General features: G+C 39.9%; 1 protein-coding gene across 1 annotated transcript in view; it reads left to right on the forward strand.

Annotated features, from left to right (window-relative positions):
- Positions 1–6,243: 6,243 nt before the first annotated feature.
- The window catches only part of LOC104605238 (mitochondrial ribosomal protein L51/S25/CI-B8 family protein), a 29,396-nt gene continuing 8,245 nt past the window's right edge, over positions 6,244–27,394 (forward strand). The window contains exons 1-2 of the mRNA XM_010269918.3: positions 6,244–6,383; positions 7,757–7,876. Of these exons, the coding sequence (XP_010268220.1) occupies positions 7,797–7,876 (80 nt within the window). The 5' untranslated portion in view covers positions 6,244–6,383; positions 7,757–7,796. The remainder of the gene's footprint in view (positions 6,384–7,756; positions 7,877–27,394) is intronic.

A 27,394-nucleotide genomic window follows, 5' to 3' on the forward strand; every position in this document is an offset into this window, starting at 1 on the left:
AATCAATGCTTGTTAGAAAATTAGGGAGATTTTGGATAATTTTTCTAAAACTTTTGGTTAGTTCTCTAATTACCTTAAGTTGGTCATATCTTTTTCTAAAAGCATTCCTAATCACTTTCAAAAAATCATGGCCAAAATTCTTAAGATTCCCATTGAAAGTGAAAATAAAACATATCTTGGGGCACCCATCATTGATGGTAAAGTTTCTAAGGAAACTTTTAAATATATTAAAGAGAAAATGGCCAATAAATTGGTTAGTTGAAAAAAAAATCTCTCTTTAGCTTGAAAATTGACTATAATTAATTTTGCTACGTCTGTGGTTCCTTAGTTTGTCATGCAAGCCTTTAAAATTCCTAACAATGTAATTGAGGACATTATTTGAGATTTTTTATGGTCAAATACAAGAAGTTAGAACCCCATCCATTTAGTTAATTGGAGTAGAGTTTACACTCCCAAAATGTGGGAAGGATTAAGAGTTAAGGATCCGAAATGGACCAACTAGGCTATGCTTGCTAAGCTAGGTTGGAAAGTTATTAATTGTCAAGATAATTTATGGGTTAGAGTGGTTTTAAGTAAACATCTAAAGAAAAAACAATTTTTGGGAGGTCAGCCCCCAAAAAGGAGTATCTTGGGCTTGGAAGGGGATTCTGGTCTCTAGAGACCTGATTAAAAGGGGATCCACTTGGAGAATAGGAGGTTTCTTTTTGGAAGGATACCTGGCCTAGAAATTGCCATCTATTGGATCTGAATAACCAGGTTGATGTGAACAACATGGATTTCCAAATTAGAAGGGTATTTGACCATGAAAAAAGGGTTTGGATGGAGGATGTAATTAAAATGATTGCCTCCCCTAAGATTTGATAATGCATCAAATAGATATCCTTCCCCATGATGATATGGAGGATAAGAGAGTGTGGAATTAACAATTGGTGGAAATTTTATTCAATTAAATCGGCTTATTTTGAGTAATGTCACTTTAATGAGGGAGCCTGTTTGTCAAATAATTATGAAATAATTTTTGGAATCTCTTGATTCCCTCAAAAATTAAAACTTTCATTTTCTTTCTCTTAAATGACAAACTTACCACTAAAAATAAACTAATAGCGAGGGGTTGTAGAATTGACCCAACATTTGTTCATTGTGGGGAAGAGGAGAATACTGACTACTTATTTGTTAAGTGTGAATTTTTGAAACAAATTTGGAATATGATGGTTGAAGTGTTATCAATGTCAAGATCCTATGATGTAACTTTAAAGCAGTGGTGATTTAGTTTAGGTAACCATAATTGTTGTTTTAGGGATAAATTCATAAAAGAGAAAATAACTTACATGAATGAAAAATGTTTTTAGTGGCAAGTCCAATAATTCCCAAATTATCATTAATAGGGCAATAAGTTATTGGAATGAAATTAAAGAAATCATTTCTGTTAATGAGTTAGTCTTAGGTAAGTCTTGGAAGCAAGTTGAATAGCTCAAACCTAAACCCGACTAAATTAAAATAAACTTTGATGCTACATGTTTTAATATTGGAACTTGTGTCATTGGATGCATTGGTAGGAATCATCAAGGGCAAAGTTCTTGAAACCAAGGCCCTTAGGATTGGGTCAACGATGATTAACCTTGGTGAAGTGTGGGCGGCTTGTAAAGCTATAAATATAGCGATCAACTACAATAACTAGCAAATCACCATCGAAGGAGATTTAAAGATTGTCATAAACTATCTTAATAGTAGAATCACTCCTCCCTGGAGATTGAAATGCATTATCAATGAGTGTCTCAAGCTTATTGACTTCTTCAACTTGGACATCAATTTCAAGCATACGTACTGAGAAGCAAATCAAATGGTAGGTGGTTAGCCCGAAGGGCTCTAAGTTGTCAAGATCAAGATAGTAAGTCGTCTTGTGTAGCTCATCATTTTTCATAAAAAAAAGACTAATATCCTCAAATGAACTAAGAGAAGACAACAAGGACAAAATTAAATCCACCATTGAAACATAAGAAGAAACATCCTACAAATCTTGACACAACCCTCACCAAAGGACATCTAGAGAACAAATGGATCACTTCCTCATCATTTTGCCCACAAAACGCACAAGAATGATGCACTTGAAAACCCCTACTCTCCATAACTAAAGCCACATAAACAAACCATTTAATCACCCTCCATAAAAAGTTTAAATTTGGGCAAAAACTTTTACTTCCACTCCCTATTAATCAAATTTATCACAATAGCAAAAAGAAAAACAACATGATATTTCCAAATATAAAAGATAATCCCCTTAACAGAGAAGGAACCATTCCTACTAAAAACATGAGTACTAAGAACGAGATTAACCCATGGAGAACCAAATCAGTCTCTAACCTTAGAGAACTCCAAGATCCATCAAAATTCAATAGATTTGCAATAACCAGATTTCCATCCTATAATTAGGCGGACCAATCGAAGCAATGAAATCCAGCTCATTTTGAATCCAAGGGACCATACCAATGTTTTCAAAATTGGACTAGATCAGATGATCAGACCAAAAAAACTAGGAATTGGTTATCTAATTGGTTCTGTTTCACCCCAAAACTGCTGATCCAGGTGGTCAAACTGTCAACTCAAACAATGGTTTTGGCAGTTTTTTGTTTTTATTTTTTATGTTTTTTTTAGAATAGGCTGTTCATTTGAATCGGTTAGACTGTTCGACCTAGAAATGAGTCTCCAAAACGGTTCCTTATTTAGTCTTGTTTTAAAAACCTTGTTCCACACACACGTTAATTTAAAAAAAAACTAAAATCCCACTTAACGAAAGACATCTCTTAAGGAATTATATATATCTTTCCAAATCATAGAATCCTACTTAATTTTAAAAGGAAACAAATGCTTATTAGAAATATATTTCACTCTCAAAAGCTGAACCTATAGTGCATTCAATTTATTAAGAAACATCCATGCTAGCTTCCACTGAAAAGCTTTATTCAACTCAACAACATTTCGAAGACCTATACCACCTTCAAATTTATGAGGACAATTGAAATTCCAATTGGCCTATCTAAAACTTTTGGAATTATTGGCCCCATTCTACAAAATATTCCCTTTTGAATTGATCAATTTGTTATTATTAACTAAAGCTGACAATTGAAAGATGTACATAACATGATCAGGACTGATTTTAGCAGGACCAACTTCCCTATTTGAGATAGATTAGAAGCTCTCCAACCACTTAACTTAAAGGCCCCTTTTGGCACGTCTTTTTGCATGGAGTGTCATATTTTTAGATGTCTAGCAGCTCACATTTTGGTCTTTTTCCGTTTGGTTGGGAAAAGATTTAGCCGCCAAAAGTTGCATCCACAAAAAGATGTAGGAAGAACTTTTTTGGGCTATTTTTGGGAACCTCCAAATGGAGCTTTTCACCTTTTTTTCCAATTCATCTTCGTGCAGACAAATGCGCCTTAACCATATGGTCTTCAAATTGCTAAGATCTTGATGCAAAATCTCACATCGACTTTTAATTGTCTGAACTTTCAAAAGATCTTTCAAAAAAGTCTTGCCAAACAACCCCTTACTTTTTAGATTATCAAGTATAAAGTTAAGGGAATGAGTTATATTTTTTGGCCAAAAAAAGGAGAACATCAAGATATTTGACGATCTAGATTGCATCTTTATTTGATGTTTCAATGGTTTTTCCCATTCATAACTAATGTTTTTGTTAAAAAAAACCTAAATGTAGTGAATGCTCCATTGTGTTCTGTCATTTTTAATAATGATTTGACCGACATGTTCCACCTATGTTTGGGCTTGTAACGAGTGAAGTCTATCATATAAATTGGGCATCAAGTGATAAATTAGGTGTTATTTATCAAAATTCATAGATAGGTTTTAATTGGTGAAAACTCTTTAGATACCATATGTTTCCTAGATCATAGATTTTCCCTTTTGTTTCCAAATGAGTAGATGTATCTATTTATATTACTTCCATGGTTTTACAGACCAACTTAGGAAATGAAACTGCTTTGTCCATAGGTTTTCGGGTTAAATGGTCCAATTGTTTAGTTCAAACCTCGGTAAGATGTTTTTGGGTTCTAAAACCAAACTTGGAGCCATGATTGATTCCTAGGTCTCTAACCATTAGTCTAGTCCAGTTTTCAAAACCATAATCAATTCATTAGACTTTTTTTTTAATACAAAAGGTGTCTGGATGGATGACAATTTTCCTTGTCCCTATTGGGTACCTAGACTCCCCAACCCAGTTGTGTTTGGTATGGGGAGTGCTTTGGCTAGGTCGAGGGTGAGGATGGGGCTAATTTTGAATTCCCAGTTGGTTTCGGGGACAGGGATGGGGAATGCAATCCTCGCCCCACCCGAACTCTGATTATATATATATATATATAATATTTATTTATATTTTAAACAATATTATAATTTTATTTTAAATATCATAAATTTAATTACTTAATTAACAAAACAGTAATTCACTAAACACCAAAACTAATTAACTAAACAAATTAACAAAAATGTCCATACATCTTAGTGGACACTCAACAAAAGTGAGAACCTGAACCCTACTTTTTTTTTTCTTTCATTTTCCATAGTGTTCAATTGTTCTCTTCTACTCTTTTTATTCATTTCGTTCATCTTTGGTGTACTATTTGTGACTTCCACTCTTTAGGCCAAAGGGTCTTCTCTCTCTCAAGTCTCCACAAACCTAACGAACCTCCTCTATGTAACTCTGTTTCCTCTAAAATAGAAATCTCCACAACAATCAACAGATCTGAAACTTCCAAGTTTCATCAACAGATATTGGTAAGTCTAACAACCTCATCTTCTTATACTTATTTTTGATTAATGCATTTCAAGGAGAAAAGGGTTATGATAAATTTGTTTTGATTTTAATTTCCTCCCCCCATTTTTTTTCAAGATAGAACTACTAAAAATTTTTAGTTTGCTAGTGAGATAACCTCATGTTTGATATTATTTATCACTGAATGAAAAATTTACTTTTACAGTTTTTGTCCCAAACATACAATACCATTGAGGTGTCAGGAACATCAACTTACAACAAGATTTTTAAAACCGAACCAGACAACAAACTGGCCAGGGGTCTGGGTCCTGGGTCGAACGGTTTGACCGTTCGAATCGAACAGACGACCCATTTGACAAAAAATAAAACAACCAAAACCATTGGATGGTTCAAATGCCCGAGTCAACGGTTTGCTAACCAAATCAACTGTTTTTGGTGAAATAACAGTTCTGAGGTAAAATGGAACTGATCCCCTAACCGATTCCCAGTTTTTTCAGTTTGATCATCTGGTTCAATTCGGTTTTGAAAGCCATGGCTTACAATGAAAAATTTGTAGTTTTATGCCTATTGTTTCTGTAATTTGAATAATCACTAAAAAGGTAATTAGTAATATAAGTCATTCTAATTAATTGCTTAGAAGTCTTAAGATAATTATAGTTGAAGATGATTAAAAAGGACATGGATTGGGTAAGTAAGAAAATACGATCTGGGTCTCGGGAACCCATCCCCATCGGGGTCGGGGATGGGGAATATAATCTCGCCCCGAACCCGCCCCATTGCCAGATCTGTTCCTCGTAAAGTGCTTCTCACACTAACTTCACAACGCCTCTAGACGCACATCGAGAATCTCCAATACTGTATTTTTATTAATAGGTAGACCTGTTCATAGGCCGGGCCGGGCTGGGCTTGGGCCAGGCTTTTCACTCTGTATTAATAGATTTTTCTAAGCCCCGAGCCTGAGCCTGGCCCGACCATTGGGCCTACAACTTGGGCCTGAGCCCAACCCTCATAAAAAGCCCAAAGCCCGGGCCTGGGCCCGAGCCCGAAATTTAGCCCATACTGTTACTACTGCTGAAGCAGCTGAAGAGAGAGAGAGAGAGAGAGAGAAATTATAAAGAAAAGAATAAAAATGTATATATTAAATTAGAAATATATATTTTATAAAATATATAATATATAAAATACATATTATATATTTTATAAAATATATAATACTGAGTTGGACTGGGCTTTTTTGACAAATCCCAAACCCAGCCCGAAACACAATCGGGCTTATTATGTTAGGCCCGAGATCAGGCCCGCGGGCCTAATTACATGACCAAGCCCGACCGGGGTGCGGGCCGAGTAGAGATGTTTCTTAGTACACGGTGGGATAGGGTTGTAACTTGTAAGGTCGTTGTGAGCTGCGCTGTGTGCCGAGCAAACCCTGATTCATTTTCACAAAATACTGATCAGCGCTTATTAGCTCATCCGGTTAAAAACGATGATGAAAAGCTGAAAAAGTCTCGCTCCGCCGCTCATCACAAGAACTCTCCCGCCTGCAACAACTTCAGTGTGCGAAGAAACTTTGCCCAACTCTTCCCTTCTTTGGCAACTTACGGTATGTTAAATTCTATTTCTTTCTATCTGTTTTCTTCCTCTTTTCAATGCGAGTATTCTGTTCCACAGAGCTGAGTCTCGGCTTATACGGCTCTGGGGTCTCGGGTTGTAGCGCTAACCAGAGTAGAGAACTGATTCTACTGTTCTAGGTTTCAGGTTATCATATAGCCATAAAACTTTGTACTTCCCTTTTGCATGATTTGCAGAGTTCTGCAACAATTGGAAAGACGAAAGAAATAAAAACATGTTTGCGATTCTGGTACTTCAAAAGTTTAAGAATCCAAGTGACACATTAGAAAAGATGAATGTTAATATAAGAAAGGATGCTTTGATGTTTCTGAAAGATGTTCCGGAAATTATTCGAATCTGGGGGCGGGGGTTATGTGAAGAGAGATTGGAATGGAACCACATGGTATGCAGATTTAGATATTTTGAGCTGATGAGCCACTTGTCATAGGTGGTTACTGGATGCACTTGGTGCAAAGAAATATTTTCCATTTGAGTTAATTCCAGTTTTTATTTCATCAGAAATGATTACATAAGACTGATCACCTATGAGAATCTTAAGAGCCACATAAAAGTTCTCAATCATGGAAGGGACTTGTCTGCCCCAATTGCAATTGACTGTGGTTGGCACACGTATAGGATTGCCTCAACATTGGGGAACCGTTATTGTAATGTAATTTTAATTCATTCTCATCTTTTTACAAGCTAATAGGCACCTTTTAACTCTTTGATTTTGACAAGTTGATCAATTGCAGAGGACCATCTCTATGATATGTTTAGGAAGGACACTAAATCTATGACCATAAAAGCTTGGCAAAAGTTTTAATGCTGGTTGCCATCCTGACACAGTCCTCTCCTTTGTCCAGGCAGAGTTAGGAGGGACATTAAATGTCTAATTCAGTTAGGGAATAGAGATGGGCTTGGGTCTGGGAAAACTGGACAGTTTGGGTCTGTAACTTTATGACTTACAACCTATTGTATATTGAGGGTATTAGGACCCATCCAATGATATCTACACCAAAAATGCTTGATCAGATAACTTCTAGCCATATGATTTGTGCATTATCTTGTTGTGCATTTCAAGAGATGTCATGGAGCTTTTTCTAACCTTCCAAATATAAACAGTGGAAATGCCAAGCTGTGATCAAATTGCAGGTTCAATCTTGGTGGTTGGCACCTTCTTAATGGGGGACAAGTACATAGTTATAGGGCCCTGGACTGGAATACACGTCTTGTGTCTCCAGGCCTGAGCCAAGCTTCTGCCAATCAAATACATGCTCTTAAGATTCATCTACCTTGGAATTTTTTTTTCTTATACTGCCATGTGGGTTGATTGCTAAAACAAATTATTTTGCATTCTTCATACAGGAAGGTTTCTCTAGAACTTGGAAATTAATTTGTAAGTGGGATGGCTCTGAGAGGTGTTTGGCAACTCCAAAAGTTGATTGTGAGCTATTGTGATTGGGGTGGAAGCAGTCGGGGTATCAGGTAAGTTTCCTAATGAAATAACCTATGGTAGTATGCATGCTCCTCTGCAATAAAACGAAAGGAACATTTTACCAGTGAAACTAAGCAGTCGGACCCAAAGAGTTGAGCTTGTGTATGTTATACCTGTGCATGAACATCTACAACAGAAGAAACCACTAGTATAATGTATCTTTATTTCTCATCATTTCCTTTCTTTGTTTTCTTTTTATTCTTAGACTCCTTTTTCCCTTGTAATGCATATTTCTTTTGTTATTATTTTCCTTACAGTTTGATAGATGTTAAATAGGATTATCTTGTTCTTTTCTTATAATATTTCAGCACATGCATACCTTTAAAGAGATCTTAATTAGGAAATGTGTGTTCTTTACATCCACAGATGTGTTTTCAGTTGTTTTTGCATGTTAGACAGTTTCTTTAAATCCATTGTATCATTTTAGTTTTGAACATAATTGTTTCTTTTTACTCATAAAAAACATGATTGTTTCTTTCGGAGAAGATTTAATATATATTATTTCATAATATCAGGAGGATTTGAGAGGCATTTTCTCATACATAATGGACTGGGCATTGATATCAAAAGACAAAATAATATCATGAAGCATTGGTGTACATTTGAATGCTTTTGTTGTTTGTATTCTTGCATTTTTGTTACTGTTCTTCTTTTTTTCTTTTTCTTTTTCTTTTTTTTTTTTGTGAAGTGAGATGACTTTTGTGTTAAAAGGAGGGAGAGGGCCCCTCCAAATATAACTATACAAAGAAGGGCATCAAAGCTCAAGAGTATGAATATATACATCTTGCTAGATATAGCCACAAAATCATTATCTGTCATGATCTGATTCCAATGATTACTATAATGGGAAGAACTGATTTTGCTAGTCTATTACCTATTAACCTTTAGGATCCCCTTAAAAGTGGCCAATAAACTGAAGAAACTGATGAGAGACTTCTTGTGGGAGCCATGGGATACAAAAAAAGATCATTTGGTAAAATGGGAGGTGGGTTTAAGGAGTAGGGATAGTGGAGGCCTAGGGGTAGGAAACATTAAACTTAGGAACTTGGCACTACTGGGTAAATGGCTGTGGAGGTTTCCCTTGGAACAAGAGAACTTATGGCATAAGGTCATTGTAAGCATCCATAGCATGGCAGACAATGGATTGGCCTTGATCCTAGAGCAACAAGGGCTTCTCCTTGGAAAGGAATTCACAATTTGCTACTGTCTTTCCTTCAGATGGTCAGGTATGATGCTTGTATGGGTAACAAAGTTCATTTTTGGGAGGATATCTGGCTTGGGACATTTTCTCTCAAAGACAGATTTTCACCTATTTTTTGCTTTGTCCCTCAATAAAGGGAAAGTGATTTCTTCATTGCTTGTTAATGAAAACTCTTGGGATCTAGGATTAAGGAGAGGGTTAAGGGAACATCAAATGGGCTTAGTAGATGAACTAATTTCCCTTCTTAATACTGCATTCCTGGACCTCTCTTGCCAGGACAGCAGAATCTGGTTAGAGTCCCCCTTTGGCTGCTATACCCGTGCCTCTTTTTTCTCCGCCCTCCTTCATTCCTCGCACCCAGGAGGCTCCTTTCCTACAAAGGAAGTCTTGTGTAGTCTTGGACCCCCCAAAAATAAGAGCCTTTTGTTGGGAGATGGTGCTCCAAAAAATTAATACTCTGGATAATTTACAAAAAAGAAGGCCAAATCATTACCTCTCCCCTCATGTTTGTTGCCTTTGTTTGGGAAATGGTGAGACAGTTATGTTAGACAGTTTTGTATGCCCTTAGCTTCAATCAGAATGATGTACTTTATGAGTTTATTGTAAATGAATAAAGATACATATTTGATTCATGTTCCCTTGGTATGTTTCTGTGTAATACCCTTAAACTGGACACTTAATGAGACTCGTGTTAGTTTAGAATGTTCACAGCCAGTGGGTCGGTCTGGGGAGACCTATCCTGACAAGGCTGACATTGTAGTGCCACCAAGTCGGTTGGGGTGGCTTGTCTCAGCTGCCAGGGTGAGACCCTAGGCACATACAGTGTAGGATTAATTGAATCTTTGAACTGGACCAGATTTCCAGTATTGCCCTGGACCTTGAAGATTGATGGGCAAAACTGGAAAGTTACACCCGACTCTTAGACTCGATTATGATACTGCACTAGGTGTCGGATTGGGCTATCTTTGATGTACCAATCAGTGAGATCCTTAGTGGGGGTCAAAACCTGGGTATGTTGGGACAGTCCGAGAATTCATCTGAGTGGGTGATCATAGTGACAGGATCAGCCCCTTTGTCGGACAAAGGTAATGATCGGGGATGCACTCTCACTGATGGAAACCAAGACTGCTGGCAGTCGATTTCAACCGTTGAGATTTGTTTTGCAAAATATATTTTATATAAGATATAAAAGTATATATATATGGTTTCTAAATTGTTTGCAAGAAGGTTTTAATTCCCGGGATCCATATGAGTGGAGAGTGCAACACTGTTCCTTGCAGCCGAGGGAGAGGTCCTCTCTTGTCGGGCAGTGTATGATCATTATGGGCTGAGAGGTTAAGTGTAAGACCATTGAGGATAATACCTGATGGGCTAATCTTGCATCTGCCCACAGTCCCTGGGTGTTACAAGGTGGCTTGGCCTAGGGACCTCTTAGGGTAAGTGTTGGGCCCGTAGAGCCCATTTGATGGGTTTCAGGGGGTGCACTGTCTTTAACAGTGTATTCGGCCAGGCCTTGTAACAAAGGCTGGGCCGAACCCATGTGGCTGATGTGTAGATCAATGCTTGGGTCCCACGCCATACAAGGAAGCCCAACTGGGCAGCAGTTAAGAGGGTTAAGTGAGCACATAAGCTTAATGGGCCTAAAGCCCATTTCGAATTGGGCTGTTTATTTAGTTAATAAAGGGGCGAAATCTGAAGAGGACCAGCTAATAGGATTGGGCTTAGACCCTATCCACTTAGAGAGTCTAAGATCTAAATAAGATTTAGATCTGGAAACCTCCTAATCAGATTAGGAGATAGCTGATCTGATCTCCAGATAAGATGAGCATTATCCCTTATCACTTAAAGGGACTTCTAACCCAAATATGATTTGGATTAGCAACTCCTAATCAGATTAGGAGCTGATCCCTTTAAGATTATAAAAGAAGAAGGGGGCGGCAGCCTTTAGACACACAACATACAGATCATCAGGTTTTCTTTAGCGCTGAAATCAACAAGAGAGAATTCTGCTCCCTGCAAATACTCTCTTGCCGCCTCCCTGTTCTTGCCGCCCTGTTTGCCAGTTCGATCTCCACTTGTGGGAGAAGTCAAGATTGGATCTTGACATCAGTCCTTTGAGAAAGGATTGAAAGGAACCTGTGCTCACGTACCATCTTGCTGATTCTTGCGAAGGACAGAGTTCTTGGAGAAGAACACTGCTGATTCTGCTCCACTTGCACTGTGCCATCTTCAGTGGGAGCAGTCTTTGGATCCTTCCTTGGGCGTGAACACCTTCGTTGGGAGATATTACTTCTCCGTATCAGGTATAATCCTTCCCACTCCCTTTTGGTTCAGATCTGGTTCAGTTTATGGTTCAAGATTGATCCTTGAAAATATGATTTTCTAAATAGGGAATACGATTCCCAGTTGAAGGGAGAGAAAAAATTTTGAAATTCGCCCCTTATTCCGCAATCTTTGGGCATCCATAGGATGGATCTCTCATCCCTTCAAGTTACACATCTGTTACTTTTTTGTCCCTTTGCTTCTTGTGTGTGGAATTGGTTCTCTTCCTTATTTGACTGCAAGTGGACCTCTCCTCCAGATGTGACAAGTCTTTTCAACCCAAGCTTCTTCCTCCTATCAAAGAAAAGGGGGAGAGTGATGTGGAGGGCAATAAGAATAGCCATTCTTTGGTCTTTATGGGAAGAAAGGAATAACAGAATATTCCAAGGGGCACAAATATCAACAGAACAAATTATTAACTGTGTAGCCATTAAAGTCATATATTGGCTGAAAGTAAGTGACTTATTTAAAAACTTTTCAGTGGATGATATACATAGGGGATGGCCAGCAGTGGCAAACTCTTCAACCAAACAGCCTGCCCCTCAGCCTTCTTGGACATCTGCAGCACAACAAAATGTCAAATTAAATTTTGATGGAAGCTCCATGTGTAACCCAGGATCCTCGGGAGTAGGGGGAGTCTTTAGGGATGGGGAGGGCAGAATGGTGGCACTATACTTTGGTCCCATAGGAGTGGGAGACTCTATGAGAGCTGAAATTTTGGCTCTACTACAAGGCCTGAGATTTGCAAAACAATGGGAATTTCAGAACCTGGAGGTGGAAGGGGACTCTAAATTGATAATAGGATGGCTGCAAACAAAGAGTTAGGGTATATGGAAGTTTAGACAACAAATAAGGGAAATAATCTTCTCGGCAAGGGAAGTTGGAGTAGCTTTCAAATGGGTATGGAGATCAGCAAATTCTGTGGCAGATAGCTTGGAAAAACAGGGGACCTTCAGGGAAAACTTCTTTTGGGCTGTACTGTAATTCTTGATGTCATGTTGGGGTCAACACTCTTTGTTTGAGTGGTTGATAGTGCAAGATGTAATTTGATATCCTTAATGAAAGTCACCATTTCCAATAAAAAAAAAGGGAAGAACTGGAGTTAAGAAACTTTGTGTGCCTTTAGCCAAGAAATAACTTGTCTCTCCAGGTGCCTGATCAACCTCTCCTTTGTCATGAGAGCACTTTTGGAGATTCTGCTGTTTCTTTCCTGCCATATCCGGATATCCCCCATGCGGAAGTAAAAGGAACCATCTTCCATAGAAGAAAACATCTCTTGTTAAGGCTCTTGAAAGACCAAGCAGACCATAAGGTGGAGAGGTCTTCTGGAATAGCCCACTGCACACTAAACAGCCAAAGAAAGTTGTTCCACACATTATATGTGACCTCACAGTGGATAATCAGGTACTGAACAGATTCTTCTGCTTGACAAAAGATGCAACAATGATTGGGGGCTGCAATTTCTTTCAGCAGCAGATGATCCAAAGTGAGGATTCAATCCAGGATTTCTGTCTACATGGAGAAAATCACCTTTGATGCAACTTTATATCTTCAAATCCAACTCCAGGCCACTTTGCTCTCATTCTTCCCCCTTAGTTGATTGCAGAGGGAACAAACAGAGAAATGACCATACCTGCCAGCAGACCATAAAATCTGATTTTCTGAATTAGTAGAAGGGTGGAGCATGTTGATAGATTCTAGAGAAAAAACACAATGCTGGAAAATTGGGCAGTATCAACAACAGAAATAATGAGGTCTTAAAGCATACATTATACTTTTGGACAAAGATATGATTAAGAGGCCAAGGCGCTCTAGTGGTTGTGAAGGTAGCTGCTGATAAGGTGTTTGATAGGCTAAAGTTGCTGAATGTGTATCTGGTGGGTAAATTTGTAGGATCTAATCCAGATGTTGGTGATGCAGAGAAATGACCTTTTTCAGAATTGGAAAGGAAAGAGTTTTGGGGGTACTTCTTAATAGGGTTTGTTTCCTTTTTGTGTTTTGGAGGTACTTCTTACTGTCTTTTTTTTTTGATAAAAGATACTTCTTACTGTCAAAAGCAGTGTATTATTATTTTTGTTTATTTTCTTCTTTATGTCATGATTCATGGAGAAGGTGATTCTATCTGAGTAGGGGTGTCAATTGGACTGGATTTGGTCCAACCTGATCCAGTCCAATGTGAGTCCATTATAAACGGACCAGGTCCAGTCCAATCCAATGAATATTTTGAACCAATTTGGGCCGGTCCAATTCAATATTTGGACTATCCAATCTGTTCAAATTCATTTTGATTTAGATTGGTTTCAACCCATACCCAGTCCATTGACATGCATATTCTTATCTTATATCAATGGACCAGATATTGGCTTAATCGAACTCCAATATAAATTTATTACGGACGGACCAGGTCCAATCCAATCTAATAAACATTTTGGATCAGATTGGTCCAATCCAATATGTCTGGTTGGTCCATCCAATCCGTCCAAATTGATTTTGGACTTGATGGGGTCCAATCCAAATCCGGTCCATTGACACCCTTATATCTGAGCAGAGACATAGCTTGGTTCCAGGCACGATGATAGAGAAGTTGAAAGAAAGGGAGAGTTGGAGATAGAAGCCAAAAAGTTTCCATTTGAAGAATGCAGAAATAGTAGGAAGTGGTCAGCGAAAATCAGAGAAGAGAATAGAACAACCATTTCATAGTTGTGGTTGGATGGCTTAGGGCTGCAAATAAATCGGGTCTGATCTAATTTGAATCCGAAGAGCCGAATTCGAATACCCCCATTGATCCTAACAAATTGAATCAAATCAGAAAAGTCAATCCATTAACAACGGATTGGATTCGAATATACCCCGATCCGATCCGCTATGATCCAATCCAGTTCGTTAATATATATATATATATTCTTTTAATTTATATATATATTTTAAAGTAATTTTGTATGGCATTTATACCCTTCACCCATTAGGCTGTTCCTCTTCCATTTTCATTACCGCTACAAGCAAGCAGCCTACACCCACCACTATTCCTCATCTCCTCTAACAATCTAACCCAAAAGCAAAGGCCAAAACCCTAGCCAAATTGGATATTCTTCTTCCATTTTCATTCTTGTTCTATCTCAATGGATGTTCTTCTTCCATTTTCATTCACCAACAGTTTTCCATTTTCACCGTCGCTCAGTCATTATCGTTGCTGCTTGGCTCAACCATCTGCCACTCAGCCATTGCTGCTACAACCAATGGTCGACTCTAACTCAATAAGCCTTCTCTTCTCTCTCTCTCTCTCTCTCTCTCTGTAACCATTGACTGCTCTATTAAGTGGTGTAAATGGTGATCGAATGGATAATGATACAATGATAGCAACCATATCAGACAAGAAATGGATCCAACAATGAGATACCATCCTTTGTTCTTTTTATCTCAAACAAATCAATCAGTATAGGTTCCATCTACATAATTTTTTTGCTTTAGATGTTAAAATTTTCTCAGCAAGGATACTTATCAGTTTGAATCGGATATCTGTTAAGATAGAATGAATTGAATTTGAATGACAATTTGTAAAATCTGATGGGTTCATATCGAATTTGAATCCCTCTAAAATTTTATTGAATCAAATTGGATAGACCCATTACTGAATTCAATTTGATTCATTTGCAGCCCTAGGATGGCTGAAGGGTTTCATGGATTGGGTGGTCCATTCCATAAAAAAACAGGGATGGAAGAGTTTAGTGAGCTTGGCTGGAAAGAAGTATGAAGTTGAAATGAGGAGGGACATTAAAGGGTGGTTTGTTGCTATTATGGAACAATTTGGTGATAATAGAAGGTAGATGATTTGTGTCGGAGAGGAGTATTAGGAGGGATAATAAAGAAAATTCATATCCCAACTCTTTCTACATGAAAAATCATAAATTAAAATAAGATGAAGAGTTTATTCCCCTGAACTTAAAGTGGTCAGAGTTTGACCATAGATGGGCAGCAAGTATATGAAGTGCAAGGAATGGAAGGTTGATCTATATGCTGGAAAGGGGAGCATTAGGAGGGATAATTGTCGTGGGATGTGGATAGGGTAACTTGTTTGGAGGAACTGATGGGTAACTTTTTCAATTTATTGAAACCAAAGAACCTAGAAGATAATGTTAAGTGGGTTTTAGTCAATGTATATAGGCTTGTTTCATATAGAGAAAGGAATGAGTTTTCAGAAGAACCTGGGAGTGTTAGAGGACTATCGGAGAGATCTTGTTGTATAGGGGGAGATTCAACATAATGACTTTTGGGAGAAAAGGGGGATTAGGGATTGGAAATGTCCGTCTAAGAAACACATCATTGTTAAATAATTGGTTATGGAGGTTTCCCAAGGAGCAAGAAAGCTTATGGCGTAGAGTGATAGAAAGCATACGTGGATTGGCAGCTAATGGATGGGATGTTGGTCTCAACCCAAGGGCTTTTCTTTCTTGTCTGTGGATAGACATTGTTGGTATCCTCCCTGACTTTTCTCCTTTCATTAGGTATGATGCTTGTTTGGGTAATAAGATTCTTTTTTGGAAAGACATCTAGATTGGGGACCAACCTCTTAAGGATAGGTTCCCGACCCTCTGCCCCCTCTCTTTGAACAAATTTAAAGCCATCTCTGCCTTTCATGTCTTTGGAGAGTCGTGGGTTCTAGGTTTCAGGAGAGGGTTGAGGGAGTTAGAAATAGGGTTGGTAGATGATCTTTTCTCTCTTCTAGATTCAGTGTTTTTGGACTAATCCTGCCATGATAGTAGAATTTGGACAGAAGAGTCCTCCGGTTGGCTTTCTTGTTCTTCTTTCTTCAATGCTTTAGTGCACTTTTCCAATTTGGTTTACTCTTTTCCTGCAAAAGAAGTGTGGTGTGCTCCTGTACCTCCAAAGGTGAGGGATTTTTATTGAGAAGTGGTTCTCCAAAAAATCAACACTTTGGGTATGCTTCAAAGAAAAAGACCAAATTGGTGCTTAACCCCGCGTGTTTGTAACCTTTGCTTGAAGAGTGGTGAGATGGTAAATCATCTACTAATCTCCTGTCCTTTTGTTAATCTTATTCGGGATTGGTTCTCCTTTCTCTTTGGGTGCAGGTGGGTTCCTCCTTCAAGCATGGCAGATCTTTTTGAACCTAGCTTTTTCCACCAACCAAAGAAAAGAGGAAGGGTAATGTGGAGAACAACGAGGGCAGCAGTTATTTGGGCAGTGTAGGAAGAGAGAAATTACAGAATCTTTCAAGGGCACATGAAGTCATAGAAGGGATTACCATCAAGGCTATACATTAGCTGAAATCGCTGGACCTGTTCAAGGACTTCTCCATAGATGCTTTGATTAGAGGCTGGAGCATAATAGCAAGTTCTTCCTGCCCCTCTTTAGCTATTCAAGAGGACTGGTCCCCCCTTTAACTGTAGGTGTAAAGCTGAACTTTGAAGGCAGCTCTGTAGGTAATCCAGGTCCCTCTGGAATTAGGGGTGTCTTTAGAGATGGGGGAGGAAAAGTCTTAGCCCTGTTTTCTGGCCCAATAGACTTGGGGGACTCTCTTAGAGCAGAAGTTTTGGCACTCCTACAGGGGCTCAAACCAGCTAAACAGCTGGGTTTCCAGCAATTGGAAGTGGAGGGAGATTCGAAATTGGTAATAGGCTGAATGCAAACAAACAAGTTGGGTACCTGGTCCCTTAGACAATCTGTAAAGGAAATTATGCAACTAACAAGGGAGCTTGAAGTCTGTTTTAAATGGACTAGGAGATCAGCCAATGCAATGGCCGATAGTCTAGCAAAGCAAGGAGTTAGTAGGGAGAACTGTTTTGGGCGTGTTTGTAATTTTTGCTGAGGGGTCACCTTGCTTTTGAAGGTAGCTTTTGTACCAAGTCTTTTAAAGAATTAATGAAAGTTACCGTTTCCCATAAAAAAGTAGTAATTGTAATTTGATCTCTACTAGCATTAAAAAACCCCATATGGTTGGAACAAGGACCAAAAACTATAAACCATGCCGAATACTGAAAAAAAAAAGATTCCACCAACTCAAACTCAGTGTCATGTTGTTTTCTCTGTTGTAGTTTGTGTATTTGCTGTTTGGAGAGGCTGCTCCTCGCGCCTCTAGGGGGATCTTCTTGTATCTATTCATTATTCTAATGGAATTGATGTTATTTATCAAAAAAAAAGCTCAGTGTCATGTTGTATTGGTTTGTATTGATCAATACAATGTGATACGTACTATAACATAAGGGCACATGTGGAATGTTTGACACCATGTCCAATCCACCCATGCCACATGCCCCCTGCCTTGGAGGGTTGGGTTCTTCTGTCTTCCCAGCCTGTCTGTCTCAATGTCCTACACAAGGAGTGGCATCTGTTATATCACACAAGCTCTTCATTTTTGCCATGCACGCAAAGAGATGGAGGGTTAACCTTCTTGGTTCCCTTTTGTTTCACTTTTGAAAAAAAAAAGAAAATCAAACGTAAAAAATAAAGATTCAACTTTCCCTTCTACCTCACTTTTCTCTTCCTTCCAAATACCTTCTTCCCTTTTTCCCTTCTATTTTTCTTTCTACCAGCACCTTCACGGCAGCAACCTGATTTCTTCCTCTCTCTCTCTTTCTCTCTCTACCAAATACCTTCTCCCTCTCAAGATCCATCAAAAACCCTTAATAGTGAGAAGAATGCATTATAGACAGTATCCTTACCCAGGTGAATACAGTATGGTATTAATTCACAGCAGATGGATGGGAAGAGAAGCTGGAATGGGTGTGAGTTAACCTATGGAGGTGTAATTGAAGAATATTGGGTGACTCTTGTTTCCTTGTAGCTGCTCCTAACTTGTAATTTGTAACTCACTTTTACTTTAATTTCTGGAATCCTATTAGGTTCCCATGTCATGAACTTTAAACACCAGAAAACCCACCATTCTTATGTCAATTTAAGCTCAAGGTAAATGGAAAAGGAACAAACACACCTATCACTGTTTTCTAACGGAAAAGGAACAAAAATAGATATGAGCTTCCTAGATCTGCTTAAGTTGGTGGCCAAAATCTTTGATCTTGCCTGGTATGCAAATTTATTGTGATAAAATTAGAGGATGGAAACTGTGGATTAATAGTGATAGTTGACTTGCCCTTCATTCTCATATCTTCTTTTTCTTATTATTTCTATTTTCTGAATTTTTTCTCATTCATCTTCAAAGAAGATTCTCGGGTGATTGGGCTAAGAACCTCTAATGGTTCTCATTTCATTTATGTTTATATCAATCTGGTTGGGAAAAAAGCTTCATACTTTGATGCAGGAACATTGATGGGTTCAAATTTCTCCTTTTATCTCTATATGTTTCTCAGTTGAAAGGCCAAAATCGTTAAGAAAAATCATTGACTGCAATGGAAACCAGGTTGTGAGAAGGAGAAAGTATTTGGTAGAAAGAGAGTAAGAAGGAAACCAAGTTGCTGTGAATGGTGCTGGTAGAAAGAAAAATAGAAGGGGAATTGGAAAGGAAAGGGAAGAGGGTATTTGCGGAGGAGAGAAAAATATAAGGTGGGTGTTAGCGTTGGGGTATTTCTGTCTTTATACCTAGATTAATGTTGCTGATCTGTAATGTTGTGTTGGAACAAGTGCTCTTAACTTAAGTAAGGGCACATAGGTCTTTTCAGTTATGTTTTAATAATATTATAAATACTTCCTGGCCGACTGGGAGAAGACAGGTTGACTCTTTCAGTTCGAACCAGAACTCTCTCTTCTCTCTTTCTCTCTCTCTCTTTCACCTTTTCTTCTACATAACTGATCTCAGACAGGCAGAACTCCAAGGCAGACTTGAATTCTAACATGGTATCAGAGCAACTTGAATCTGCCTAGATTTTTGCTTGCCTAGGTTTCTATTCTCTGTGCACCCTATCTAGGGTTTTTCTTCTTTTTTTTTTTCTGTGTTCGATTGGAGATAAGGGAAAGGGCTGAAAAGGAGTGATCGCCCTCTTCCCTTGGAGGTTTCTATGCCTTCAGTCAGGTTGTATGTGGTCGGTTGCTGTGATTTCTGAGATCGCCCTCTCCTAGTAGAGGAAGAATAGAGGGCCGAACTGTGTATGCAGTGGCTGTCGTGTGTGGCTGTTGTGTGTGCAGTGGCTGTCGTGTGTGGACTGCTTTCCTGCTCGTATGGGTGTTACTTCAGTGACAAGGTAAGAGATTTCAGTGCATGATATCTGTTATGGATTAAATAGGAAGTGTGTTTCAGACCATATGCTAGGGTTTTGGACAGTAATGTGCTAGGGTTTGTGCTGGTTTCTTTGTGCATTTTAAAGGAAGAGATATGATCATATAGTGGTGAGATTTCAGGTAGTTGTAGGAGTAGGGTTTGTGGTGTGAGTACACTTTTCAGCAACAACAAGTGCTGAAATCAGTGTGACAGGTGTGATCTAGGGTTTGTGGTGTAAAGAGGACACATTCCAACAACAATAAGTGCTGCAATCAGTGTGACAGGTGTGACCTAGTGGTGTGTAGTGTGCAGATCTCAGTGATAATAGAATTCAGCAAGTGTGCAAAATCGATGATAACATAATGGGAGATAATAATGATTATAAACCTAGTGTGATGGTGCCTACAGACTACCTGAATGTTCAGATGACCTCCATTAAATTAAATGGAGAGAATTATGTGCCTTGGGCTAAATCCGTTGAAGTCTTTCTGAAGGCAAAGAAGAAGGTAAAACACATTAGAAAGGAGAAACCCTCCTCCGACTCTCACGAGTATGAAGACTGGGAGCAAGAGGATGCTCAGATCATCACATGGTTGTGGAACAGTATGGAACCCAGGATTAGTGTGAACTTCATGTTTCTTGATACTACCAAAGATGTGTGGGACCATGCAAAGAAATTGTATTCGGGGTAGGACAATACAACCAGAGTTTATCAGCTTTATCAAGAGTACTTTAACCTGCAACAGGGCAATCAGAGTCTTGAGGAGTACTATGCCAACATGAGGAACATACGTAATGAGTTGAATGTCTATCATCCTCTCACTTCTGATGTCAAGATTCAGCAACAACAGAGAGAGTAGCTTGATGTGACTAGATTTTTGGTGGGACTAAAGTCTGAAAATGAACCAGTACGGGCTCAGATATTAGGAGGATCAGCTCTTCCGTCCTTAGAAGAGGTATTTGCTCGACTCCAGAGGATTTCTATCGGATCTACTGAGAACTCTAATATCTCAGATAGATCTGCCTTTGTTGCATCGAGAGGCCGTGGTGTTAGAGGTGGAGCTAGGGGAGCTCAGTCTGGCCGTGGTGGTGGTAGTGGTTTTGCGTATGGCCGAAGTGGCAATGGTGGGTCTACTCATAATCGTGGTGGTGGTCGTACTAGGGGCAGAGATTTAGGGGGAGCTCGTGGTAGAGGACGTAGCTCAAGCCCGAGGAAGTGCACTCATTGTGGTATGGATGGACATACCATCAACTATTGTTATGATCTACATGGTCCTCCCTCAACCTGGGCCAATCATGTCGCGACCGGTGACTCAAGTTCCAGCTTTAGACAGGAGAATCATTCATCTGATCAGATGCCTCCTACATCTACAGATGGTCCCATGAAGGAGATGGTGAGTGTTCCCCGTGATGAATATGAGAGGTTTATCCAATCACAGCAGAACACGACGACTTTTGCTCACTCAGGTATGTCTTGTCTGGCATCTACACCCAATTCCTGGATCATTGACTCTGGAGCCTCCGATCACATGACTGGAACTCTAGGTGTGTTTTCCTCCTTATCTCATTGCTCAACATCACAATCTGTCACCCTTGCTAATGGTTCCACATCCTCAATTTGTGGTGTTGGTAATGTTGACCTAGATCCTGTATCCCTCTCATCAGTTCTGTATGTTCCTAAATTGCCTTTTAACCTTATGTCTGTTAGTAAGTTGATCAAATCACTTAACTGCTCCATTACCTTTTATCCTTCTATGTGTGTTTTTCAGGATCTCAAGACGGGGATGAAGATTGGTGGAGGGCATGAAGCAGGTGGACTGTATTATCTTGACGGTGGTGGTGGTAGAACTACAACAGCTCTCCAGTCATCTCTTTCTTCTCTCCAGTGGCACTGCCGATTTGGTCATCCGTCGCTAAAAGTCTTGAAGTCCTTGGTTCCGTCCTTGAGTCAGCTTTCTGTTTTGGATTGTGAGTCGTGTCAGTTTGGGAAACACCATCATGTTCCCTTTAGTTCTAGGGTTGATAACCGTGTGTCGAGTCCTTTTTCTTTAGTTCATTCAGATGTTTGGGGTCCGTATAAAGTGGTCATATAATGGATACATATATTTTGTCATTTTTGTGGATGATTTTTCAAGGATGACGTGGCTCTATTTAATGAAAGAAAGAAGTGAATTGTTTACCATTTTTCAGAAATTTTATGCTGAGATTCGTAACCAATTTGGTACCCACATCAAAGTTTTTCGTTCTGATAATGGCCACGAATATTTATCCTCATCATTTCAGGAATATCTGGACCAACACGACATTATACATCAGACCTCGTGTACCTATACCCCACAACAAAATGGGGTGGCTGAGAGAAAGAATCGCCATCTTCTTGAAACAGCAAGATCCCTAATGCATCACATGCATGTTCCCAAACCTTTTTGGAGTGATGTAGTGCTTACCTCTTGCTTTCTGATTAATCGGATGCCCACGTTCATCCTTGATGGTCATTCTCCGTTTCAGGTCTTGTTTCCCACTTTGTCTCCATTCCCTCTTACGCCGAGACTTTTTGGGTGTGTCTGCTTCGTCCATAATCTGGGTCCCGGTAATGACAAGTTCGATGCTCGTTCTCTCAAGTGCATCTTCCTTGGCTATTCTTGGACACAGAAAGGGTATAGGTGTTACCATCCTGGTTCTCGACGGTCCTTTGTGTGTGCTGATGTCAGTTTCTTTGAGTCTACTCCGCTCTTTTTGGGGTCCGGTGATGCTTCTTCCTTCTCATCACCTCCTCCTCTTCCACTTCACGTCGTCGATCCTCCTTTCTTTGTTCTAGTCGTGACCTTGCCTCCGGTGCCACCACCTGTTGAACGCCCACCTATCCGTCATGTGTATACACATCGCCCACGCGCACCAGCTACTACTCCTCCGGCTACATCTCCGTCGACGGATCCGGCACCAGACCCGTACTTAGCATCTGAGCTTGATCTACCCATTGCTTTGCGGAAAGGTAAACGTACTTGCACCCTTCATCCCATTTCTAATTATGTTTCTCTTACTCACCTTCCGCTTCCCATCGCCAGTTTGTTACCTTGTTATCATCAGTTATTGTTCCTAAAGATGTCCAGGAAGCCCTTGCCTCTCCAGGGTGGTGCCGTGCCATGGAAGAAGAACTCTTAGCCCTTCATCATAATCATTCTTGGGACCTCACTGCTCTTCCTCCTGGGAAGCAAGCTGTTGGTTGTAAATGGGTTTATATGGTTAAGTATCTGCCTGATGGTAGTGTTGAACGCCTGAAAGCGCGATTAGTTGCAAAATGGGGTGGCTGAGAGAAAGAATCGCCATCTTCTTGAAACAGCAAGATCCCTAATGCATCACATGCATGTTCCCAAACCTTTTTGGAGTGATGTAGTGCTTACCTCTTGCTTTCTGATTAATCGGATGCCCACGTTCATCCTTGATGGTCATTCTCCGTTTCAGGTCTTGTTTTCCACTTTGTCTCCATTCCCTCTTATGCCGAGACTTTTTGGGTGTGTCTGCTTCGTCCATAATCTGGGTCCCGGTAATGACAAGTTCGATGCTCGTTCTCTCAAGTGCATCTTCCTTGGCTATTCTCGGACACAGAAAGGGTATAGGTGTTACCATCCTGGTTCTCGACGGTCCTTTGTGTGTGCTGATGTCAGTTTCTTTGAGTCTACTCCACTCTTTTTGGGGTCCGGTGATGCTTCTTCCTTCTCATCACCTCCTCCTCTTCCACTTCACGCCGTCGATCCTCCTTTCTTTGTTCTAGTCGTGACCAAATCCTTGCCTCCGGTGCCACCACCTGTTGAACGCCCACCTATCCGTCATGTGTATACACATCGCCCACGCGCACCAGCTACTACTCCTCCGGCTACATCTCCGTCGACGGATCCGGCACCAGACCCGTACTTAGCATCTGAGCTTGATCTACCCATTGCTTTGCGGAAAGGTAAACGTACTTGCACCCTTCATCCCATTTCTAATTATGTTTCTCTTACTCACCTTTCCGCTTCCCATCGCCAGTTTGTTACCTTGTTATCATCAGTTATTGTTCCTAAAGATGTCCAGGAAGCCCTTGCCTCTCCAGGGTGGTGCCGTGCCATGGAAGAAGAACTCTTAGCCCTTCATCATAATCATACTTGGGACCTCACTGCTCTTCCTCCTGGGAAGCAAGCTGTTGGTTGTAAATGGGTTTATATGGTTAAGTATCTGCCTGATGGTAGTGTTGAACGCCTGAAAGCGCGATTAGTTGCAAAAGGGTACTCCCAAACCTATGGTATTGACTACACAGAGACCTTCTCACCGGTTGCTAAGATAGGGTCAGTTCGTGTTGTGATCTCTCTTGCAGCCATGTATGAGTGGCCACTATATCAGCTTGATATCAAGAATGCCTTTTTGCATGGTGACTTACTCGAGGAGGTCTACATGGAGCAACCTCCATGGTTTGTTGCTCAGGGGGAGGATGGTAAGGTGTGTAGACTAAGGAAGGCTATATATGGGCTTAAACAGTCTCCTCGAGCATGGTTTGGTAGGTTCAGTGAGGTGGTAAAGAAGTTTGGTATGAAACAGTGCAAGGTTGACCATTCTATATTTAGTCATGACTCTCCGGGAGGAAAAATACTGTTTGTGGTGTATGTAGATGATATTGTTATTATTGGGAATGATAACATTGGTATTGATAGGCTGAAGACTTATCTGCAGGATCACTTTCAGACAAAGGATCTGGGTAAACTGAAATACTTCTTGGGGATAGAGGTAGCGAGATCCAAGTATGGTATTAACCTGTGCCAGAGGAAGTATGTGCTTGATTTGCTGGAAGAAACAGGCTCGTTGGGTGCCAAACCAGCTGAAACACCCATGGACACAAATACCAAGCTAAGCAGTGATATGGGTGAAGTGTTTGAAGACCCTGGCAGATACCGACGACTTGTGGGCAAACTGAACTACCTAACCATTACCAAACCAGACATCTCATTTGCAGTTAGTGTGGTAAGCCAGTTCATGCAAAAACCTCTGATTCCTCATTGGAATGCAGTTCTGAGAATTGTGAAGTATCTAAAAGGGGCTCCGGGTCGCGGTCTGATATACAAGAGTGGGGGAAAATTTGAAATAGAAGGGTATTTTGATGCTGATTGGGCCGGTTCTATGTCTGATAGGCGGTCTACTACAGGCTATTGCACGTTTCTGGGAGGTAACCTGGTGACATGGAAAAGTAAGAAGTAGACGGTTGTGGCAAGAAGCAGTGCAGAAGCAGAATATAGGGCTATGGCGCACACCGCTTGTGAATTAGTGTGGCTAAGGAACCTTCTACAGGAAGTAGGGTACAACATTAACACTCCAATGAAGCTCTATTGTGATAATCAGGCTATAGTTCATATCTCCTCTAATCCAGTGTTTCATGAAAGAACCAAGCACATTGAGGTTGACTGTCACTTTGTGAGGGAGAAGGTGCTGAATGGAGAGCTAGACACTACACATGTTAATACAGGAAATCAGTGGGCTGACTTATTTACAAAAGGCTTGAGTCGGGGAAGAGTGGACTACATATGTAACAAGCTGGGAGTATATGATATATACTCACCGGCTTGAGGGGGAGTGTTAGCGTAGGGGTATTTCTGTCTTTATACCTAGATTAATGTTGCTGATCTGTAATGTTGTGTTGGAACAAGTGCTCTTAACTTAAGTAAGGGCACATAGGTCTTTTCAGTTATGTTTTAATAATAATATAAATACTTCCTGGCCGACTGGGAGAAGACAGGTTGACTCTTTCAGTTCGAACCAGAATTCTCTCTTCTCTCTTTCTCTCTCTCTCTCTCTCTTTCACCTTTTCTTCTTCTACATAACTGATCTCAGACAGGCAGAACTCAAAGGCAGACCTGAATTCTAACAGTGGGAAAGGGAGTAGAAGGGAAGTGAAATCTTTAATTTTTATGTTTGGTTTTATTTTTTTAAAGGGAAAATAAAAGAAAATGGAGACGGTTAAGCCTCCATCTTGTGCCCATACAATAAAAGTAGGTAGCTCCGTGTGATATAACAGATGTCACTCCCATAGTGGTAGGACATTGAGCTGGATAGGCTGCATAGACAGAGGATCCCAACCTGTCTTGGATATGGATGACATGCCCTGTATCGGGTTTATTGTGTTGATATTCTGAACCTTGGCTGTATCAAGCTAAGAGTTTTCAGTACTATTATCTTGGTGTGTTACAGTTCCAGGAAACATAAGATCTTCAAAAAACTGTTGGAGGATGTTAGAGAACTTCTCCCACCCTGATGCTTTCCTCTCTTAATCTGCTTATAGTTGGTTGCAAAAAATTGTGAGACTATGATATCTTCATTTTCAGTTTTCTTTTCTGTTGACTACATATTTTTGTCCATTACCTTTTCTCCCCATTCTGTGTTGCTCCATATTTTATTCTAGTATATATAGGAGGCTCTGTCAAGACAACAAACTCATTGAACCAGATTAAGTCACTCCATCAGCTTTGTTAGTGTTGACTGTATAGGGGTAGTTTAGTCCTTCTATTTATGTTTAAGCTGATGTGTAATGTTTATGTTAAGTGATGTGACCCATACTTAAGTAGGGACTTGATAGTCTTTTGCTTTATTTAATAGAAACATATAAATATAACCTGGCCGATTAGAGAGAGTGACTTTTCTCTCTTGTTCGAACCAGTTTTCTCCTTCTCCTTTCTTCTCTTCTTCTCTACTTTTCTTCTCTTCCACTCTCTTCTATCTCCTCTAATCTTCCTCTAATTCTAATAGAATTTAGTGCAGGTCTGAACTTTATCATGGTATCAGAGCCACTGACAAAATCAGATCTGCCCAGAATTCTGTTCTTTTGCCATTCAGCCTAGGGTTTTACAGTTTTCTTCATCATCCGTTGGAGATAGGGAAAATGGCTGAAAAGGAGTGATCGCCCCTTCCCTTTGGAGGTTTTCATGCCTCCTGTCAGTGGTTTATTGGGTGTTAGTGGTGGTTTGTAGGAAGCCCTCTAATTGATGGTACGAAGGGGACTGTTTCAGGTGGTGCAGTGGACAGTTGAGTGTTAGGTTGGTTTTTGGTCATCAAATAGGTGGGACATATGCGTGTTTCAGTGTGAATCGAGTGGCTGGTGAATTGGTAGTGCTATGGTGTGTATTCAGGTAATTGTGTGGTGCTGAAAGTGAAGAAATCAGCGAGGGGTATTGTGACTGTAGGTGGTTTCACTAGTGTGAAGTGTGATGAAAAGTGATTTAGAAGTTTGATCTACGAGAAAAAAGAGGAATTCAGATAGGGGAGACAATAGTGAACACAAATCTAGTGTTATGGTTCCCACCAACTACCTGAATGTTCAGATGACTTCTGTCAAGTTGAATGGGGAGAATTATGTGCCTTGGGAGAAATCTGTAGAGGTCTTTCTTAGAGCTAAGAAGAAAGTGAATCATGTAAGAGAAGAAAAACCTTCTGCTGACTCTCAGGAGTATAGTGATTGGAAACAAGAAGATGCACAGATTATGACCTGGTTATTGAATAGTATGGAACCCAAGATTAGTGTGAATTTTATGTTCCTAGATACAACCAAGGAGATTTAGGACCATGCCAAGAAATTATACTCGGGACAAGACAATACTACTAGAGTGTATCAGCTTTATCAGGAGTACTTTAATTTGCAACAGGGTAATCAGAGTCTTGAGGAGTACTATGCTAGCATGAGGAACCTTCGTATGAGTTGAATGTGTACCATCCCCTCACTTTTGATGGTAAGATTCAGCAACAACAAAGAGAACAACTAGATGCGACCAGATTTTTAGTAGGGCTGAAATCTGAATATGA

This window comes from Nelumbo nucifera, chromosome 1 (assembly GCF_055504915.1).
Source record: "Nelumbo nucifera cultivar China Antique chromosome 1, China Antique-T2T, whole genome shotgun sequence".
In the NCBI taxonomy this organism is placed as follows: domain Eukaryota; kingdom Viridiplantae; phylum Streptophyta; class Magnoliopsida; order Proteales; family Nelumbonaceae; genus Nelumbo; species Nelumbo nucifera.